Below are 21,574 nucleotides of genomic sequence, written 5' to 3' on the forward strand. Positions count from 1 at the left end.
TATATTTCGAGGAGTGGCGATCAGGAAAGTAATATAGCACAGAGGAAAGGGACAAGGGAAAAAAACGCATAGAGTACACGTCGATTGAGAGCCCTGGTCACCATAGTGACCCACAGCAACCCAAGCGGTTGAAATGGAATTCACAAACACAATCGAAAAGAAAAGCAACGCCTCGCTATGCACCGAAATTATAATCGGTCTTGCCCGGAGAAAGTCACCACTCGTGGCTGACTCCGACAGTCGGTCGTATCAAGTTATCAACTGATACTGGCCACGGCCGTGACACGGGACTTGGGTTGAAGAGAATCGATCGGCAACGATGGAGAGAATCACTTTTGCCGCCATATGGAGTGGGCATATCAGGAGTGTTTATCGAGGAACTCCTTGGCTTCGTTGATTTTGGTGGCCAGGTACGGGCTGCCGCCACGATCGGGATGGTTGAGAAGCATAAGTTGACGGTGCTTCTTGCGAATCTTGTCCTTGTTCAATTTCCGCTCTCTTAATAGCAGAAATCAAAGGATTAGCATTTTCGGGCATGAAGGTTCGGACGATCGGTCCGTCGCGATGACACATACGGAAGCTCAAGGATGAGGGAGGCCTCGCGGCGAGTCATGCGCGGTTCAAAGCCACTGTCAATTGTGTTAGTGTAAGCAATGGCGTTACCGCAGCCGACCGAGATAGCACAAACCCTTTGTAGAAAGCCTTGCCAGCGGCGTTCACGCCGCCCTGAGACCGACGATAGGCAACGAGACCGGCACGGCCCTGAGAAACAAACAGTCAGCGAAATGACGTTCGCGCTGGCCGTGGTTGTGGAAACCTTCGTCACGGTCACTTACCAAAAAGGCGGCCACACCGACTCCAAGACCAACAGTCAGAACAGATGCCATATTGCTGCGATAAAGAAATGAATGCGGTGGAGAAGAGGTCGCAAGTCCGGAGAGCGTTCGGTCATGGAGGTTCTGGAGGCGCTGGCGGGATAAAAAGTCAGCGCACGGGTCCTAAACGGGTTTAGCGCCACCTCCTCCACGCCGACTCTGCCTCTCCCAAGGGAAAAAAAAGTTCTCCGAGATAACAATCAAAGGAAGTTCCAGATTCATCCCACACCTCAGCAACCATGCGGTAAGTGCTTCGTTCCCAGGCACCTTTTGTCAACTTTGAAATCATCACCCATCTAACAAAATGATTCATCTTTTCTTACTAGTGTGGAGACTTGTCACTTCTGTTCCCGCCCGGCCTTCCCTGGGAAAGGCATCACATTTGTCCGCAACGATGCCCGCCAATTTCGGTTTTGCCGTTCCAAATGTCACAAGAACTTCAAGATGAAGCGTCAGCCCCGTAAACTGAAGTGGACCAAGAGTCACCGTGCGGCCCGTGGTAAGGAGATGATCGTCGACTCGTCTCTCGTCCTCTCCCAGTTCGCCAAGAAGCGCAACGTCCCCGTCAAGTACGACCGCAACCTGGTTGCCGCCACTATCCACGCCATGCAGCGTGTCGAGGAAATCCGTCAACGTCGCGAGCGTGTCTTCACCAAGCGTCGTCTGGCCGGCAAGATTGCCCGCGATCGTCAACGCGAGGCCGACCGAAAGGTTGTCGCCGAGGGCGAGCACCTCATCCGCAAGGAACTGCGCGAGCGGGAAGAGGGTCGTCCCATGGTGGCCGAGCAGAGCAAGGTTGCCAACCGGGTACACGGAGCCGATCTCTTTGCGCAAAAGAAGAAGACCAAGGTCTTGGTCGACGGTGGTGTCGAGGAGGAGGCGATGGACATGGATTAGAGGAGAGTGGGACATGGTCAACAAAAAAAGGAAAGGAAAGGAAATCTTCCCCTCCCGCTCACTCCTCCGGTGCTATCGAGTTTTTTTTATCATCTCTTTTCAGTTACCCATTTATTTGTGATTGGGACCGCTACGACACGATTCCTGGAGTTGGGCTTGCATTATCATTGTGGTTCTCACGGTGTTTTTCAGTTCTGTCTATCTTTCTTGTTTGATTTGTTTTTTTTTTTGTTTCGTTTTTACCCTTGGGTAACCCAACACTTGTCCAATCCTCCAAAAGCTTTCGATATCACCTGAGCCACCAGTATAGGGGCAAATGGACCAGTGAAAGTTGGACCAGTGAAAGTCACGATGAAGAAATTCAATCATTCCTTTCAACAGCATTACCACAGGATGACTGGTAGACATAATACTCGCTCACGTTCTTCTCGCCTAGAGAGGAAGAATTTAGGAAAAGGCAGGTCAGAAGATGAGTGTGCATTCCACGTTGAAGTCAATGCCACCACGGTTCTATTCCTTCTTAATTGCCGAAGTTGGCTCCGAGGAGGAAACAAGACCTTGGCAGGATTAATAAACGAAGACGTTACAAGGCCTAATTGGAGAGTTGCTGAATGCATTTGCATTCTGCAGGTATCCCATCGATTCAATGCGTGCACCGAAGCAGGAGGGACAGGCATGCTCGTACATAGCTATGATGTATTTTCCCCTCCCCAGCAGTATAAGTAATTCTATTCTATCATATAACCTGTCATTGAAGATTCAATCCCAAACGCCACCACAATCCACTAAAGCGCAATGAAGCCCATAATCTCGTGTTCGTGTACACCCGTGTATCTATCGAAATGCACTCCTATCGCCACGCCGTAGCCCTATCCATATCCGAATTCAGATCATCCCCCAAGGTCCGATAATCACTCAACTCCTCCTCCGACTGTCGATCAAAACCCTTTGCACCACGACGAGAGCCCAGTCTCGCCCAGCCCAAAAGACCAATGAACACTGCGCTGACAACGGCGACGAGAACAGAGTAACCCACGATCGCCCCCGTCGACGCATAAGACCAGCTCATTCCGATACCACCATTGATAATGGCGAGGAAAATGACGATGAATCCGAAATAACGATGCACGACGCCGAACTTGGTCGCGGACTGAGTCTTCTTATACTGGAGGTGGTGCCAGAAACCCATGGCCCATTGTACGATGATGGCGAGCAGGATGATGATGCCGATGATTTGGTGGGTGGAGCCCCATGACTGGGACTTGGTGAATTGGGTGCTGAGGTAGAATCCGATAACGAGACTGACGATGGCGATGCAGCTTGAGAGGGTCTGGTTGACCCAGTGCCATCGGACGCTCTTTGGATACACGCGGAGGAGGATCGCTCCAAAGGGGAACAGGAAGATGATTGCGATACAGGCTGCGACTGCGTGAATGATGCTGGGCCAGTTGCTGTCGGATTTGAAGGTCTCGGATTGGGTGCCCTGGGATGTTGTGTAGGAAGATGGCAGGCTGCCTGATCCACCTGTGGCGTGGACCATGTCCACGTTGAAGACGCCTAGAAGGTGGCAGACGTCAGCTTGGCCGATCCCTTTTTGTATAGAAGGTTTGATATTCAGTAAACCCAGGACATACCATATTTGGAATGTCTCTCGATGCTCGCCGTCTTGGAGTCACTGCGCAGCATTCGAACACTACTGCCCGAAGGACCCAGGGCAAAGTTCCACGGCTGAGAGGAGGACTGTACGTCCAGCGAGCCCGTCTTCCAGCTCGTGCAGTTATTGCATCGGCCGTTGACCGTCATGGTGTTGTTGGCAAGGCCGGTCCCGTCAAGCAGGGTGACATCGATGGAAGTGGAATACACCGGCTCGCTTTCCCCGGAGGAGAGTCGAGGGCTCACAGTCACATCTAGATTGGAAAGAATAACAATGATGAGAGACGGGTTTCATCAGAGTCAAGCGACAAGGGGGTTCATGGACAAACATACTCTTCCCATCTGCGCTCGAATAGGCCACGATCATCATCGAATTCTCCATCCTAGCACCCGTTCCCACTCCCACCCAGCTGTAGCTCGCCGGGCCGGAGAGATGGAAGTACAGGTCATTGGATCCATCCGGTATGTTCAAGGCAAAGGTGTAATTGGCATTTGATCCCAGGGGGTAGTTGTAGATGGCAGTGGCGTCCGTCGCAGAGATGGCAACCCCAACGTGGATGGAGAGTATTGAGAGTCCTACATGGCGAACACGATGGAGGAATGTCAGTATCTCGAACCCATTCGTGCCATCGTCGCTGCCCGACTCGTCACCGACTGGATCACGGGATCAAGGCGGTCTTGCGGCCATTGGAACCGACGGCCGTTTAGCAGCATGATGCTAGGGCAGCCAAGCAATGAAGCCAAGCCTGAGGATCCATGATGAAGAGACTCGAAGACTGACCTGCGAGCAAGCAACGTGTGGCTCCACCTCTCAACAGAGAAAGCATTATGAATGCAGTCCTCTGTTCACTCGAAGCTGAGAAACGACAATAGAAGAATCAAAAATTTCGACCGATTTGCACGATCAAACTCAAAGTTAAAAAGTCAACTCAAAATGAAAACCACGCAGAATCAGAACGAAATGGTAGAAGCAACGACCCGGGGGCGAACGGAGAATTAATCAATGTTTCTTTTAAGCCTGGAAGGATTTCAGACCTGTCTTATTAAGTACCTACAAAGGTAACTAATCATTCTACAGGTCTCAACAGCAGAAATGGAAATTCTTATTTTTTCTTTTTTTTTTTCTTTCGGTTTTGGCCGTGGCCGTTGATCTGAGTTAAGACACGGATCGGCACTATGATTGTGGCCTGTCCAGTAGGTACAGTCAACACTCACAGTGTACAACCAACTGTACATGGATCCAGACTCGACTCCTCGAGTGGCCCGAGACCGGAGAGAGGGATTCTTCAAGCTCATGGAAAGAGTCTCCCCAGCCAATGCAACAGCACCTGGCAAGACCAGTGGCACAGCCTGACTCGGACGATCTGAGCCTCTTAACGCCAACCTACGTCGCCCATCTCCAGCATACGCTGGCGTCATCTCATGCGGTCCCCCGGCCACGCATCAACAAGAATAGTACACGCCGACCCCCTTTGGCAGTTGTCCAGACCAGTGAGGAGGAAGATGACATTCAGCGCCTCGCTGATTGGTCTTGCAGACGCCTTTCGACTCCAGTCGTGGCTCGTAGTCCGCTTTCCTCTTTCCTCTTTGGGGATAATTGGCATTGTTTTTCGGCCGTAAAGGGGGACCCTGTCAAACCTTATCTGCGCGCGATGAACTTTCCCTGCCGAGAGGGAGAATCCTCCTCCATCATTCAGTGAATACCACATACAGCCGCAGTCTACAGTCACACTGCCCTGCAGTGCCGCCCACCCATGCACAGGGTGAGCGACGGACGGACTCGCGGCCTGTGGACACGGAAGCGCCTACGGACACGGAGATGGACACTGGGGCAGTCCCGTCGGACAGGATCCAGATCGTCAATCTACCGATTGCCACCCTTGAACCATCCGTGTCCGCCAGACCCTCGACGTGGGGACATAATTGACAGAACACATGGACAAAAAATCAGCCGAGATGGGCATTCCTACATGCGCCGAGGCCATCCGATCAGCCTGGTGCAGACTGCAAACAGGGCGATTCGATCGAGGAGAGTCCGAAACAGAGGTGCCTGATTCACCGTTTACGATCCTCGATGTATCGTACCCAGGGAACTACTAACAGGTAACTACAGTAGTAAGTACATGCCATGATGCCACTGCCCCTGGTACCTACTGAGTAAGCGCTCACTCCCAAGTCCGAGGTTCCCGGTCCCCCCTTGATACGGAGGTCCGTTCGGTGTCTGCTCTGCAATTGCTGCGGTTTGCAGTGTGCAGTCTGCACACTGCACACTGCACCCACAACTACAGAGTCAGAGAGTATTGGCAGTGGGAGTGGACAGCACCCTTCCAGCAGACGATAGAGATCCAACAGCGAAAATGAAGCAGTCGTACTCGTGGACACACTGCCCTTTTTCTAAAATCCACCGGTGCCCACCGGTGGCGTCCCCAGTCCAGCAAATCAGCCACCTGCACCCCGAGTGCTGACTGGTCAACCCGTAGGCGTCAAGGTTGGTGTCAGAGGGTACAGACCTCCTGACGTTTCTGGGATTCTGCAGGTCGGCGATGGAATCTTCGATTAACGTGTGAGGCGGTATGTTACGTGAAGATAAGCTTGGACATAGATCGGTGGATCGAACGATGGCGGCGTGATCGTACCGAGCTCCCGGTCGAAGTTATCGACGCCCATAGTCCCTAGACTTCCGACTACCTACTTTATTATAAGGAGTCTATACCCCAAAAGTATCATGTCCTTCATAGACATGACGAATTCCGTGGTTCTCACATGCTCTGGTCCTCCTACGTTGCTATTGCACCATTAATTTCTTCTCTATGAGCAAAGTTGAAACAGAACGAACAAGATCGTACCTATCACCTACTTTATTATCCCGGCTGACCGAACAAACGTCTGTCAATCCGAAATAAAAAAAAAAATAAACAAGGGTTCTCAAAAGACGTTGGACTCTCCACTCAAAGCATCATGGTCCACGAAGAAGCCACTCAACACATTTGCCTCACGATTTTCAATCACCTCAAACATGGCAATATCACCATTCGAAACTTGATCACACTCAGGTATGTTTCCATTCACTTAAGAGAGCACCTACAATGCTACCACCCCCACTCCCCCCAAAATGGAAATACTTCAACCTCGAAAACGCTCTATCTCACACACCTGTGTTATCATCCAACTCCACAGCGGCCAACCATACGCCAAAATCCCAACTCTCCGCATTCTTTCCACCGACGAAATTGCCAAGATTTGCATCGCGCCGGGTCAGTCAAAGGTAATTTCTTTCTGTGGCGCAGGAGCTCTGGGCGTAGGCGTGGAAGGCATGGTAGATTTGTGTGTCGAGGACGAGAATGAGAACGAGACCGAGGACGAGTCCAAATCAGAGTCCGACTCCGAATCCCGGATCACGACGCTCTATTGGAATGGGCCATGGGAGCGAAGGGGGAATCAGTTCCATGCGGCGAGTACGGATCGAATGAAATATTCGGTGGTTACTTCGTTGCCGCCGGATGAGGGTGTGCTGGGGTACGTGTCGGTTGAGGTTGGAGAGGTGACGGCGACGGCGAGGTGATCAGAAGCTACTACCTGTACTACCCAACCTATACCAATGCGTCCATTCATACCTTTTGATCGTGTGTGCCATCTTTCTGTCTTTTTGGTCGCTAGAAGGAGGAAAGATAACCTTGGGCTCTCGTTGGCACACATTCATAGTAATCTTGAGCGCGTCGCATACCTTCTACAGAGAGCTATGATTGTGTCTAATCCACGTGATCCTTGTTACTCTCGCAGATAGGTCACTAGATCGGGCTCTCAAGCTCAAGCACAGATACCGATCTAGAGCCACTTCGATCCCGGTCGATCGTTCTACCAGAATTGACGCCAGAGCTTCAGAAGTTCAGATCGCAGATCCTAAATCTGAGATTCGCAAACCTGGTCATGAACCTACTAAGCTTTACATGCAGAGGATCCCCCCAGCTCTTTACCTGGAAAGCACCGTACACTGGAAAGTACTACTGTAGAACGCACACAGTACATACTACATAGTACTTACTACATACTACAATCCTTGATAGTCTTCCAAGATCTGACAGAATTGACCGACGAAACCGCAATTGCAAGACCTTCTCCACCAACCAAAAGGTCCAAGCACACACAAGCTCACAACCCTACCGTACTTGATCCGAAAGACCGGAAGTGACGCCATCCATCTGCCCCTCCTTATCCCCCAGTGGCACTGCACCCTGCTCATCCACGATCTCTAATGAAACTTGGATCCTCTCGCGATCTTCGAGGTCTCAAGGGTGTTCATCATCCGAGGTGGTCGAAGCCAAACTTCAACTTAATATTTATCCAACAGTGGACTTGAGCACGTCTGGTTCTTCCCTACACGGTACACCAGTAGAGTTATTCAGCTGTCAACCCAAGATTGCGAAGCACGCGTCTCTACGCTTGACTGGATGCGCAGGGGTAAACGGCACAAAACGACTTATTTCGAAACATTGGCCTATTCTCATTCTTGAATTTAAATGCATTGGGCCGAAATACGTGCAGGACTCCCGAGTCTGACTGCCCAGGACTTTAGATAGTTTCCATTACGCCTGGTCAGTATGACTTGATCAATGCAACGAGAGATTCGATCGATTTACTTCGCCTGTACCTAACCTGTGCCATGTCTTCCCGTCTCCCTTTACTACCTAGGTAACTAACATTCACCTACGTGCTTCCCCTCAGTATAGTACGGCCCTATGTCGAGCTACCTCCTTCTTCCTCCTTTGACGATTTCGACAAGATTTGAACATCTTATACAGAGCCAACACATACTGAGTAACCCAAAGCAATATATACAGTTTGCATAATCCCCGAGAAATGTACTCATACCACGACATCAGAAACAAGCAAAACCAAGCGGCACAAGAGAAGAAAACCAGACTCTAGCGGTTGGACGCACGGGTTCTCGTCTCAGTGAGCATTGAACAAGTCTGGCCGTGGACGGGAGGTCCGTATCACCAGGACCGGGATCTGAGATTCCGTCGGGATTAGAGCAACTGACCTAAGGGAACCTTGTCAGCAACCTTACCTACCTACCTGACCAACCTTATACCGTACTTGTAGTAGTAAGAAGGTACCTAGTTGGACCCTACGGAACCTTAAGTCATATCGGCGGGGTGGTGTGGAGGTTCGGACGGGAGAGAAGATTGTCTGCAAAGAGAGCCAGGATCCAGAGCGTCGAGCCAAGACTTCTCTCATGCAGGAGGCTGGTAGTTTGTATTTAACCGTCGTTGGAGAGTAGAGACGGTATCGATTAGGCCCCATGTGGCTCCCGGGCGGTCTTCGGATATCATGTAGAAGAACAGTCTATCAAACGTGTTGCCGTTCAATTCCGCCTATTTGATGGATCGACTTCGATAAGGGAGCTTGTGGCACCGAGGCGACTACCAAAAATAAATGTTAGTTTGAGATAGTATCAATCAACTGATTTGGCTGATTGGAAATTCTATGACCAGCTGCTCCGATGTTGTTCAAACAGGGTCAACTATGCAAAAACAGTAGACTCTTACAATGGACATCTGTCATGGTGGATTGTTCAATGCTTTACATTCGTCGTGTACCCCGTCAAGGGTTCCACTGGTTACAGAGAGAAAGCAAAGGGAGTGGGAGGAGAAAGAGGGGAAAACAGAAGGTGCGAGACAAAGGGTCGGTATGGAGAGTAAAGGAGATTCAAGGTCAAGGAAAGAAGTGGTAGGCAAAGTGGCAGAGAGACTATGTGACGCATAGCGGGATAGTCAATCTGGATGCAGACAAAAGGGAGCACCAAGTGAGGAGATAGATGAAAAACACCGTGGTGTTTCAATGCGAGAGCTGAAGAGTAGTGGGAAGCCGGAGGAAAAAGACGACCACCCGGATAAGCGGGGCCAGTCGAAGGAGGCAAAACAGCATGAAAAGACAAAGAGGTATTGTGCAAAGTACTAGGAAGGCATTGGTCATGATGAATATGCACCAGCCATGGCAGGAAATGGCCGGCGGTGGAGTTTCAAAAGGCATAGGGAGACAGAACGAGAGCTAACTATTCAGAGCAGGGGTAAAAGACCCGCTGAGCCTCGGGAACACGAACACAGAAATGATAAACCAACAGTATAGTCAGGCCAAGGAAACATGGTACAAGGGATCCGGCATTTTAAAGAGCAGGGTATTCCCAGAAACGCGAATAAGCCAAAGGCGGAAAGGGGACCGACGACGTTGGATGTATTCAGACAATATGGGACAAGTCATTCCACAACTGAGGCGGCGGAATACAAGAGTCTCAATCTCGTCGAAGATCACAACGATCACTCCTTTATGCAATGTGCAACATCACAAGGGCTGGACACGCCGTAGATAAGATGATTTCCCGGTGAATCCAAAAAGAGAAGAAAAGAACGCTCAGGCGCATACATTTCGTCATGAAAAGAAAAAAGGTCGCCGTACGAACGGCATTAGAAATGATATCTCCCGGAACAGGAGAAGAGGCTCCCCGATGAAGGGGGTGAGGTCCCACGAAGCGGGTCGGAGAATTGTCACACGGCCATTACTCCTCCATCCGGCCAAAGACACCATCATCGTCGTCATCGGTGGGGCCACGACGGCTGCCAAAGTCAACGTCGGCGTTGCGGCGGTGACGAGACTCCTGGGCCGTCAGTTCGCCACTACTACGGTTGCGTGCACCACGCTCGTCAGAGATCTTGTAAGACAGGGATGGGTTGAGCGAGGCGGAGAAAAAGGCTTCGGCGTTGGAGTTGCGACGATAGACCTCGTTCATAGGACCGGGACTGGAGTGCTTGAGTCCAGGACTCAGAGGACCAGAATGACTGCCGGAGTCGAGATAACGAGCAGGCAAGGGAGGTACTGGAGGCACGTCCGAAGCCATAGACACCGGTCCGGTGCGGGGAGTGCCAAAGTTGCACAGTCCGATCGCGGCCGCCAAATCTGCCTCGTCGTCCTCGTGAAGGCGGGTATCGGCGGTGGAGGGGCGGGTGTCGATGCTCGACTTGCGGAAATGAGAAAAGGCGGGGGAGTGCAGCGGCGCACTCCCGTTGAACGAGCTCGATGGAATCGACTGGTAGGAACGGGAAAATGCGTGGCTGATGCTGGGACGCTTGGTCCAGTGGGCCGGCACGCCGGACATCTCAAAGTCGTCATCCTCCTCCTGTTCGTCCATCGGGGGCGGGGTGGTTTCTGCGGAGCTGCCACCGTCTCGCACTTCGGACGAGGCACCGGGCGAGGCGGAAGAGAACTCCGACTCTGCGTCGGGAGATTGGTCGTGGGTCTCTTCGTCGACGTTCATGTTGACCAAGACGGTGGCCGCCTCCAGCAATTGCACCTGTTGGTGCTTGGAGATAAGAAGCTTGGACGTGATTGACCATGCTGGATCGTGCTCCCACCTATATGTCCGCGAAACCCAGAAATTCCAGACGTCAATCACACGGTCATCAAGAAAGCATATATGGGAGGCGATGCGAAACAGGTCACGAAGAGGGGAGGAGCTAAACTAAGGGCTGGACAACTGACACGACCCGGACAGTCGAACAATTGAGGGGTGAGAGGATGAAAGGAACCAGATGGTCACGAGGGCGACCTGAATCAGAGCCGACGTGGCGCAGAGTTCCGAGCGCAGGGAGAGGGAGAGAACGGCCGGGCGGGCGGCGGCACAGAGGGAGGAGAGCAGAAGGGGGAAAATACACACATATGTTTAGACAAGCAGCTGCCGTGCTTATAGCCTTTCCCGCAACGGTCGCAGCGGAGATCGGCGGGAGCACGCTTGCCATCGGTCTTCATATGGGCACCTTCGCTGGCGCGACGATTGCGGCCCTTGGCGGTGGACTTGCTGTCCTCGTCGGAGTTGCTCGGCGTAGCCTTGCGAGCCACCGGCGGTTCCTGGCTGGGACTGTTGATACTGCGCGACAAGTACGAAGGCGATCCCGACGATCCACTGAGGGACGACGACTCCAGTCCCTTGCGAGCTCCCAGACTTCGACGGTGGGCGGCACCCACGGGCAGCGACGCCGCCTCGCTGCCATCCTTCATCGATGCCGCCACGGCGGCGGCCACATTCGCCGCGGCGGTGGTGACACTTTTGCGGCGGGTGATGCGGTGGTTGGCATTGACCACTCCCAATGAGATCGAGTGATTATGCTGGCGAGGGGTGGTGTTGGGGAGAGGACGCGAGAGAGACAATTCCTGAAGACCACCGAGTGGCCACCTCGTTAGCATTTTCGGAACGAGCGAGACCGGCGACCGGGAGGGCGTGGGAGGGGGGAACAGCCCGGTGAACAGAGCTCGCCCGGGTGGAGTTGAGAGGCCGAGGTGAAGGTGGGCATTGGCGACACTTACTTTGAAGGAAGCCATGATGAGGACTTTCTGGCAACTGGTTTCTTTTCCTTTTTCGAAAGCCCTGGGAGTGACTTGATTCACTCAATTCTGGAGGAGGGGGGACGGAGTTGTTGGGGACGATCCGATATACAGACGGGCTCGGAAGTATGAGCGGCTAGACAAGGTCGTTGGCGGGATTGCAGACACAGTTGGGAGATGCGATGGAAGTGTGAGGATCGGGTGGTAGAAATATTGAAGGTAGAAATGTCATATAATGAGGGCAATGGAAGCAGACCAGATTACGAGAGGTATGAGAAGACAAAGATGTGAGAAGGGGAAAAAAAAAGTTTAGGAACTCATGCACCCAAAAAAAAAAACCAGGCAGGGGAAGAGGAGAAAGAGGAGAAAGAAGGAGGAGCTGGGCACCGAGAGTGAGAGAGAGAGAGGGAGAGGGAAGACCGAGACCGAGAAACAAGAGACCCAAAGAGCTGAAAGTACCGGGACCGCGTGTCAGAGTGAGGAGTGACATCTGGGACGGGCGAACGAAGAGAACCGCCAGGACAAGCCATCCGGTATGGTGGTGGCCCACCGGAAATCGCTCACTCTCTGGCTTTGCGGGGGCCTTTCCCTTTGAGCATGGCGGGGGGCGACCCTCCGTGACCAGGCAATTCCCAATCTGGTGTTCCACAATCTTTTTTCCAGTATTTTCGGGCGGTCCCTCATGGATCTGGGAATTATGGGAGTCTTGCTATTTTGGGGTGTGGCAGTATTGGATGATATGGCTGAAGGTCGTACAAGCCTTGAATTTGTCTCTCTTTGACTCTCTCTCTCTCTCTCTCTCTCTCTCTCTCTCTCTCTCTCTCTCTTTTTTTCTCCCTCCTTGCCCCTCCGTCTGGCATTAGAGCTCTTTTGAGTTGCAAGACGCTGCAGAAAAGAAAGATAAATTGTAGGATGGAGAGCGCCTTTGTACAGTGTTCAGTGTCCAGTTGTAGCTGAAAGTCGGAATATGCCTTTGTACTTTGAAGGCGAGGAGAACCGGAGACCGCGGCGTGGCATTCTGGAGGGAGAAACACTGCCACTGTCGCAGGTACATCAAACGTAAATACTACTACCAGCTCTCTTGATGAACGGAGACGGAAAATATGAAGTCCTATAGTAGACTCCCACTGGTCAAGGGTAGAGTCATCTTCATCTTGACTACCTCCTCACTAGTGCTCTCTCTAGTTCTACTGTTTATTCCTACTCCCTAGAGTCCCAAGTCCCTACTAGTCGGTCTCGCTTCTTTGTCTCTGCTGGCCGAGGGACTCTTGGTCATGTACCCTACCCGACCACCGGCCCAGTGATGCGACAAACCATGGCTCCACCGGGCGTTGGGGGGGGGGGGGGGTTCCGAGCATCGGGCCAGAGTGGGAGAGACAGTACGACTGGGGCTACGGGGAGTGGACTCACTTAGTCAGTTACCTGGTAGGCTGAAGTACAGTGCTAACTTGCTAAGTCATGGGCAGCGGGAACTTGGAACTTGCCGCTCCGCAGCTTACGGAACGGGAATTCTGGGACTGACATCAGCCCGGTTTCATTCTTGATGATTTGGTGATGGTTGTTCCCATGACCCTTCGCACCAGAAACCCTCCGTGAGGGTGGATGACCCCCCCCCCCCCCCCCCCCCCCCCCATCTCACTGGGACTGAACAGGTTGAGAGGAAGCCATCTGCATCGAAGGGCCATCGAAGCCCCACGGAAGGAAACCATCGTGACGATGTTCCAGATCTGAGAGGTACACTGCTGACTGCACAGCACTGGCATCTCCGATCTGGCGGTTCCATCATCTGGACCCTAATTGCAGCCCATCGTGGGCGGCGGGATCAGGACTACGAGTACGGAGTCGGAGGTAACATAGTAGTGGGTGAGCCCACGTATCACTGTATGCTGATTGCCTGGCACTGCTGATGTGCTGGTACTCGGTCTCCTCCTCCTCCTCCTCCTCCTCCTCCTCCTCCTCTCTCTCTCTCTCTCCCTCTTCTCCCTGGAAGGGCAGCCTGGGACATAAGTTGGCGTCGTACGCAGGGCAGAGTTTCAGGACCTGCCGAGGATTGCAGAGAGTTCAGGTACCTCCCAGGATCGGAGCCAAATCAGGCATGCGCAGCACTACCGGATTTGTCTGTGGTCAGGACTCGGGACAAACTGGCCTGAATACTTGTGGAACGGATGGCTTCACGTGCCTCTTTACCGTTCGAGAGAATCAGGTCGCTCCCAAGTCGCTGAAGAATTCTGGGCTCTCTCCCTGGATCTCGAGTCCACCTGCAACTCTGCCCTCCGGATCTATCCTCTTGACCGGTCGAGGAATGAAGAAGTTCGGCGGTTCGGACGCGGTGGAGGGGACCGCTATCTGTTGCCTGACGATCACCCGCTAGGATCACAAGGGGAAGGGACACCGCCCCCAGTAGTGGCACAAACAGGGCTGCGGATTTGGTGCTCCCTGCTCAGCCTCTCCGAGCGGACCGCTGCTGAGGAGAAGAACAATCCCATTACACGTATTGATACACCAACAAGCGGACTACTACTGGGAGAGACGAGGAGAGGGACAGTAGAGTACGGATGAGGTACTACTGTAGTAGACTCCTCGACCTGCCAACCTGGACCATTCACCCAATACGACCTGGAAACCATCCCAAACATTCCTCGGACCTCGTGGTATGCATCAGTGCATCAGCACCGGTTTCTTCGTCCAGGTGGACAAAGCCACCACAGGCGTGTCCCGATCACCTGCAGGTTATCGACCGGTCTAGCACCTGGGTCAGGTGGATCAAGTGATGTCATCAGTCAACCGGCCAACAACCGGGCAGAGACCCCACTGGGTGGACCAATGGAATTTCGGGCCGGCCAGTCCTGATGGATCCTCGCTGGGCCAGGACTAGTAATCAGCAAGAGAGGCGGACCGCCCACAAAATGGAAAAAAAGAAAAAGAAAAAGAAAAATGGAAAAGATAAACCTCAAAGAGAGGGCCACATTGAGATACGACTGAAAGGAGGGGCCAGCAGAGTCGGGGGTGGTGTGATTGGACTCGCCGTGGGACGGGGGAATGCGCTGGGGTGTTGGACCACTCACGGGACAAGCAGCCGGGGGGGGGGAAGCCCAGCGATAGGAGAAGTCACGGGATCAAGTGACTCACGCTTGGACCGTCGGTCCACAGTCCACTGGGGTCGACGCCAGACATTCAGAGATCACGTTGTCGCCGACGGTATCGTCCCATCCAGTTTGTCAACCCTCGGCGTGCCACGGCCACCCCGCGCGACCAGATCACGTTACTGGACTGGAGAGACAGTCGAGGCAAGGCACGTGCTCGACTGATGCCTAGTTGAGATTCCAGTCAACGTCTCGACGCTCTCAGTGAGCAGATCACCACCACTACTGCCACGATCGCATTATCCGCCGTCTCCTCTCTGTCCCGATCGGTGATGTTTCAAGTATTGGAACTACTAGTCAATCACTAGTAGTGATTCTTGCCGGAGACCCAGGGAGGTGCTGACTGCTGAGGCCCAGACCCGGGCCGGGGCGGGAAGATCAGAGCTGCCCACCCGCCTACGACTGAGTAGGGTGAGGGTATTATAGGCGCTAAACAGTACAAGTACTACAGTTACACAGTTACACACTAGAAGTAAACAGTGACACGGGTCGTGTGTTAGACATTGGGCAAAGGATGTCTGAGTATTATCGGTTCCATATGCTCTCTGATGAATCTCGATTGTGTCAGGACTCAGGACTCAGGACTCAGGACTACAAGGTAGTGGTACTAGTAGTAGGTACCTCAGTCAGGGAGCTATAGTACCTACTGGAGGTACCCAGAATCGGAGAACGTGACTCGGGTTGATCACCCAAGACCAACCTTAAAGCTGCGCATCCTGTGAGCACCGAGCAGGGGTCCTCAGGTCCCAAGACTGCTACTGCGCTGTCGGATTGGAATTTCTGTTGATAATGGCGTCCTTCATACCAGCCAATCTGCTATCAGACCGGACAGATCTTGCGATTCGGACCTGAGAATCGCGCTGGTCCCCACTTCACGTACTCCGGCCGTAAAGCGACCTGATCTGACTGACTGTATCACCATTCACCACGGTCCAGTTCCACTACTACTAGTATGAGTAGGTATGAGTATGAGTATAAGTACCGATAAGTAACGCTACCTACCTAATGATCGGTAGTTCTGTAGTCTATAGTCTGTAGTCTATAGTCTGTAGTCTGTAGTCTATAGTCTGTAGTCTGTAGTCTGTAGTCTATAGTCTGTAGTCTGTAGTCTGTAGTCTGTAGTCTGTAGTCTGTAGTCTGTATCATCACTATCGAGGATTTGACTCCACCGTCAGTGCTGCGTAACGTTTCCGTACCATCGCGCGATCGCACGATAAGCAATGGTCATCGTCCATCATTCCAATTTCCATCAGTCATGCGATTAGACGACATCACGACAGTGACACCGCTGCATCGGAGATGGACCCCAACTGTCCGAGATCCATCTATCAGGAACATATGATCCCAACTACACAGACAAGTCTCGGTCAATCAAACCCCCCAAGTAATTGATCGAAGGGATCACAGCACATGTCTATCGCCCAGTAAACAATGAATGACGATTCTCATTTGACAGCCAATGGGCAGCGAGTCCAATGGAATTTCTCGAAAATTGCACACAGGACATGGATGATGGCTCTGCAGTCTGCATGTACGTTCGATACACAATACACATAGTATGATGGATGAATCAGCTCCAACATTCCAAGCAATGCTGATATCGGAACCGCCGCCGCCCGCACATTCCTGCTGTCGTTTTCATGGAAACCAAACACCCAGATTCGTCACGGCAGACCGTCAAGGGCTCTCTGGAAGGACAGATATGCGAACCATGCGTCTCAGCCGCAGCCTGAAGAGGGTCACTTTTCAATGCAAGATGGAAGATGGCAGCTGCCCAGTCGGGTAGATCCAAACAACCGTTCCCAGGCACATTTCTCCTTTGTTTATCCCGAACCGGGTTCCATTTTTCAAGTTCTACATGTCGAACAAACGGGTGGCACCAACCCAAGTTTTCAATTGTCCACGTTTGACCCAACGAAAGAAAAGAAAGGAAATTTGGGTTGACCTTCCCTACCCGAAGGTCTGCTACTGCAACTGCAACTGCATAGAAGAGCGTCAGCAGTCGACGCCTTTAGGACCAATCGTCTGCCGAGACGAGAGCCCATGGGTCTGTCGAGTGTTGAGTATTTCGCCTGCGCGAGAGTGCAAGCCGCTAGCCAGCCACAACCCGACATCCCCTCTTTGTTTGATCAAGATAGATTGCGGTACCTGTCCAGAATCAAGACGATCGCCGATCGGGAACAAAAAAATACAAACAAACCCCAAAAAAAACACAACCCCCCGAATTTGACCGAGCTTCCAATTCTGAGGCTACAGACATTTAGGGCGACTTGAACTTCTTACCGTACACGGTATATAGTAGAGACTTCACGATTCCATCTCCTCGCAGAGGTCTTGGTCGACTATCGTCAGCTGGGAAAGAGGAGTGAAACACCCATCAAGTACTGCAAGTTCCCAGCGATAAGCAAATACACAATCATCGATCAACAGGGTTCCATCACGCCGGCAAAGGCAATTCAAACTTGTTGATCTTCCTGACCCGCTCACAGATTTCCCTTACTTTGAATGGCTCCACTATGACGAAATGGCAAGGGACGACAACACACTCAAACAAAAAGTGGAAGACGGGAAGCAGCATCTCCGGATTCATTGAAGAAGGGCTGTTGTGGATCTGGATCTGGAACAAATTCAGGTTGGGTGTACGACTCTAGGGTATTTCTGTGCGAAGATTCGGGTTCAACGGACGGCATGGAGCTTCGATGCTGTCGAGAATGGAATGAACCACTTGTTCCGCCCCTGGAACCATTTTCCGACATGCTCTCTTTTAAGGTAATGGCACTGAGTGGGGGACCTGGGAAGAGTGATTGACGTGGAACCCATCCTTCTGCACGACGTTGGGCCTGCAATCCCAAGCTTGGCGATCTGAGGACCGTCGGTCAATTTCCAACCGGATGCCCGTACCTCTAGAACGGACGAAATGGGAAGACGAAAGGCCTTCAGGGCCTAGACGGGCAAACACGACAACTGGAAGCCTGGGGCTTGAACCTGGATTTGCGCGGGGGAAAATTGCAGTGCTTGCTTCGGGCACATATCTCATGCTCAATGTGTCGATGATTCGAGAGGACGGTATACATGAGGCAATAGGTATAGAATATAGATTGGTCGGCGAATGCATCCCCGAAGACAACGACCTACCTAGTCTATGCGGGAATTACAAGTACACGGTTTGACGGGTTGCTTCATGCGGAAGCATATCCGAAAATGAATTCGCCCACGGTGAGCATATCATCAGGTAAGTGACCTAGATCAAGAGATCAGCCATTTCCATCGGTCTTCTCTTCCATGTCTCCCTTATTGAATGTCGCGAGCCAGCCCATTGGAAGGTACACACACCATGGCTGACCTGTCACCTACTGTATCAATTTGACCAACAGGCACTCGACGATGGTCGTTTCACCAAGGTCGCGATTTGAAAGTCAAATCTTCCAGAGGCAGAGACAGACGTACCCGACACATGGAGGATAGAACCTTGACTCGAGTTGTTCAAGGATAATTCCACATAAAAACCTGTGCATATCTCGTCCAGTCCTGGAGTACTTTCAATATATTTAGTGCGACTCCCGTCTCCAGGCTGGTTCTCAGTCCGAACAAGAGCCCGCAACTCCCTGTGGACCCAGAAAGTATCAGTGCTTAGCCCTACCCAAACTTGACATTCCGTGTCAACCGGATACCATCCTAATACCATCCTAAATGGACCATCAGCCTGATACCATCCCAAATGGAACCGCTACCTAACAGGTAATACTACATTGATGATCGAGACACCCCAGCTCGATATCCCACCTGCGATCTGCCTGACCAGCCCTAAACACTCCAACCATGCTTACCGATCGATCGAAGAAGCCCTGGACCTGGACAGGCTTGCATACCTTACTCTGACCTGTGATGCTTTCTTGACGATCGATCAGGAGTATCGACAAGGCTAATACTGGTGTAACCTGGCAGGAATGGAAGACCCCATGGAGACGGGATCAGTCCGCAAGGTGGACCTACGTGGACGTGATTGCGACTTTGACGTTGAAAGCACCAGGGTAGGTGGGTGCGTGGACTTTTTGACCATTCCCAGTTCATGATAAATGAAGGACCAACATTGGAAGGCGCTCATCATTCGTCATGGTCAATGCGAGGGCTGGGGTGGTACACACCGTGAAAATCATGGCTCCAGCCTGTGATCAATTGTCCATGTCCAAGATACTGAGATGGAAACTCCAGAATCTCAACCAGGCCTCCCGGCTGATCTCGTTGAAGCAGGAGGTGGCATTATGGCATATGGATCAAGAACTTGTGGGTCCTAAGTTTGATAGTTCGACACTACTTCATACACTTTGCAACCCATCTCCCCTTCGGAAGAAACCTCCTTGGCAACCATGTATACTGACAAAATTTCGCAATGATGGAGCGTTGGAGACTTGTTCAGTTGCCCGCCTAGAATTGGAAGTCTTTGGAGGACTCGTTACGATGCATTAACCCGAGTCGTAACAAGAGCGGATCCCGAGTCCGGTATCCTGGATCAAGCATTGAGTCTCTCCTCGATCTCATATGCTTTTCTCGTTATGAGTCTGACAAGGGTATTCAAGTCAACATTGAGAGTGCCACAAGTCTTGCCTCGTATTCCACAGTTCGCACTACGCAGTAAAAACAAGACCAATGCCGGGCAAGTCACTCGCCCGAGGTGTCGATGAATGGTACCCGTTGAAGAAGTGTTGTCAAAGACCAAAGTACTGTAATCATCTGGCAAGATCTGCACATTGACATTTGCCAAGAAAGAAGAAGCACTCTTCAAGTCTGAATATACTTCCATCCACACGATCGGTTGTTCCAACAGACGGGCGAATCATCTTCTCAAGCATTTGAAACACGCTGGAAACACACGGTGCACACGCCTTGTCCTTCTTGTCCGCCGAACCTGAATCGAGGATACTCCACGCGACCCCAGACCTTCAAGTGATCCTTCTGGTCAGGCTTCGTCTCAGGCGCAAACCACTTCACCAGCTCGTCCTCCGTCCAGTTGCAACTAGTCACGATCAGGTATCCTCCCTTCGTGACCAGCCGTCGCGCAATATCGGGGTATCGTTCACACACGCGTGTGTCTTGTGCGTCATCTGCCAGCGAAATCGCATCGAACGTGCCCTTGTCCAAAGCAATGTCGAAGCCGCCCTCTTCATAGGGGAACCAGCTCAATGTTTCAGAGTCGGAACTCGGCAAAATCTTCTCCCCGGTTTCAGACAACAGAGCCCTTGAGTTCAAGATGTCCCACTCCTCAAATCGAATTGGCGCAACTTCGGTTCCACCCTGTGACGCAGCGTTAGGTGCTTCATCTCCGGCTCCAAACCCGTCCTCTTCACCACTGTCCTCATCCTCGTCCTTGTCCGTATCATCTTCACTATCAGTCCGATACGCCGAATGGCCCCTTGATCGCTGCAACTCGCGCGCCAACTCCACACTTCTCGCCGAGTAATCGACCCCGACCATCTTCCCCGCAAACCGACCTTTCTTCCGCAACAGCGCAAGCATACTTCCGTTCCCCGTGCCCAGATCTAGAATTGACGGCGGAGATTGACCCTTCGCACGAGTGTTACGCGGCGCTAGTGGAAACGATCGTCGCGTCAGGAATTGGACGACCTTTTCGGGGGCGTTGTGCTCGGAGAACCATGATGTGCCGGGGTCATCTTCGTCGTTGACATCGGCGTCCGAGTCTGCGTCGGAAGTCTCCTGGGTGAGAGGACTTGGGTCTGTCTCTGCGTCGCCATTTGAAATGTGCGCGAGTGTGCGTGCGTAGTATGATTCCCAACTGTTTTGTGGCGGAAAAAAAAAGGGTTCGTCAGTTTGCGGTCAAGTAGACGCAACGAAGATATCGGAGGTATATGTTGGTCGAGACAAGAGAGTCTGATAATTCAAACGTCATGAAGAGAGAGGAAACTCAATATCAAGAGCTCCGTGGCTCTTTGAAATTCCCCATTCCCATCTCAAGTGACCTTTCTCCTCAGCCCACCTTGACATGCAGAGGGGCAAAAGCGGGCTGCATGACTGAAAGGTGGGGTGAATCTCAAGGACCCATGACAAGCTTCTCCCCCTTTCTCTCTATCCACGCTGATTACAACACAATGACACTTACTAGTCTTTTGAGCCCAGCTCACTGGGCGATAAATAAGCTGGATGCGCACCGTCAGCCATAGTCTGCGTTGAAATGAGGGGGATATTTTTGTTTCGAGGAGGGGGAATTTTTTTTTTGGAGCGGAGGAGCCGCGGGCAAAAGATGTCCTTATCGGGTTTCTTATCGCTTCCACGCATGCGCCTGGTCGACCTCAGTTGGTACCATTGGGAATCGCGATTGCATCCATAAACATGGTTTTTTTTTTTTTTTTTTTTTAGGCTGCGTATTCTTTACTATATCTGGTTTTAGCTATCAGCTGTTTTGCCAATAGTCTGAAAGCTCATACCAATGATACCGCTCATTGAAAGAGAGAATAGTTGAGTCCCAGAATGTTTACTACACTGTAAGCGGTATCTAGCTTGAAATACGTTGTCTGCCAACACATTTGTACGGGCCGCTTGGGATCTGAGATGATTTAATGGGATAAGACTCGTCAGAGAATAATTCATTGATCATATGATCGAACAAATAGTATT

The 21,574-nt window shown here is 51.8% G+C and overlaps 6 protein-coding genes across 6 annotated transcripts; 2 read left to right on the forward strand and 4 right to left on the reverse strand.

The window, feature by feature from the left end:
• Window positions 1-359: 359 nt before the first annotated feature.
• pam18 (putative mitochondrial DnaJ chaperone (Tim14)) lies at window positions 360-887 on the reverse strand (the record flags this gene model as incomplete). The annotated part of the gene is made up of 4 exons (XM_056930958.1): window positions 360-498; window positions 576-629; window positions 689-762; window positions 837-887. 4 exons carry the CDS (start codon window positions 885-887, stop codon window positions 360-362), a joined length of 318 nt encoding a protein of 105 aa, XP_056792989.1.
• Window positions 888-1,114: 227 nt separating this feature from the next.
• On the forward strand, window positions 1,115-1,772 carry N7539_001356 (Ribosome biogenesis protein RLP24; the record flags this gene model as incomplete). The annotated part of the gene is made up of 2 exons (XM_056930959.1): window positions 1,115-1,119; window positions 1,202-1,772. 2 exons carry the CDS (start codon window positions 1,115-1,117, stop codon window positions 1,770-1,772), a joined length of 576 nt encoding a protein of 191 aa, XP_056792990.1.
• Window positions 1,773-2,622: 850 nt separating this feature from the next.
• Window positions 2,623-4,139, reverse strand: N7539_001357 (cytochrome and DOMON domain-containing protein; the record flags this gene model as incomplete). Its single annotated transcript, XM_056930960.1, has 4 exons — window positions 2,623-3,329; window positions 3,407-3,679; window positions 3,759-4,079; window positions 4,124-4,139. The coding sequence occupies 4 exons, from the start codon at window positions 4,137-4,139 to the stop codon at window positions 2,623-2,625; spliced, it is 1,317 nt and encodes a 438-aa protein (XP_056792991.1).
• Window positions 4,140-6,383: 2,244 nt separating this feature from the next.
• Window positions 6,384-6,987, forward strand: N7539_001358 (uncharacterized protein; the record flags this gene model as incomplete). The annotated part of the gene is made up of 2 exons (XM_056930961.1): window positions 6,384-6,478; window positions 6,603-6,987. 2 exons carry the CDS (start codon window positions 6,384-6,386, stop codon window positions 6,985-6,987), a joined length of 480 nt encoding a protein of 159 aa, XP_056792992.1.
• Window positions 6,988-9,981: 2,994 nt separating this feature from the next.
• N7539_001359 (putative C2H2 finger domain protein) lies at window positions 9,982-11,798 on the reverse strand (the record flags this gene model as incomplete). The annotated part of the gene is made up of 2 exons (XM_056930962.1): window positions 9,982-10,834; window positions 11,137-11,798. The coding sequence occupies 2 exons, from the start codon at window positions 11,796-11,798 to the stop codon at window positions 9,982-9,984; spliced, it is 1,515 nt and encodes a 504-aa protein (XP_056792993.1).
• Window positions 11,799-19,786: 7,988 nt separating this feature from the next.
• Window positions 19,787-21,118, reverse strand: N7539_001360 (putative S-adenosylmethionine-dependent methyltransferase; the record flags this gene model as incomplete). Its single annotated transcript, XM_056930963.1, has 2 exons — window positions 19,787-20,735; window positions 21,060-21,118. 2 exons carry the CDS (start codon window positions 21,116-21,118, stop codon window positions 19,787-19,789), a joined length of 1,008 nt encoding a protein of 335 aa, XP_056792994.1.
• Window positions 21,119-21,574: the final 456 nt, after the last annotated feature.

The sequence above is a fragment of the Penicillium diatomitis genome (genome assembly GCF_028827545.1).
Source record: "Penicillium diatomitis strain IBT 30728 chromosome Unknown utg000002l_segment0_segment0, whole genome shotgun sequence".
Taxonomy (NCBI): Eukaryota; Fungi; Ascomycota; class Eurotiomycetes; order Eurotiales; family Aspergillaceae; genus Penicillium; species Penicillium diatomitis.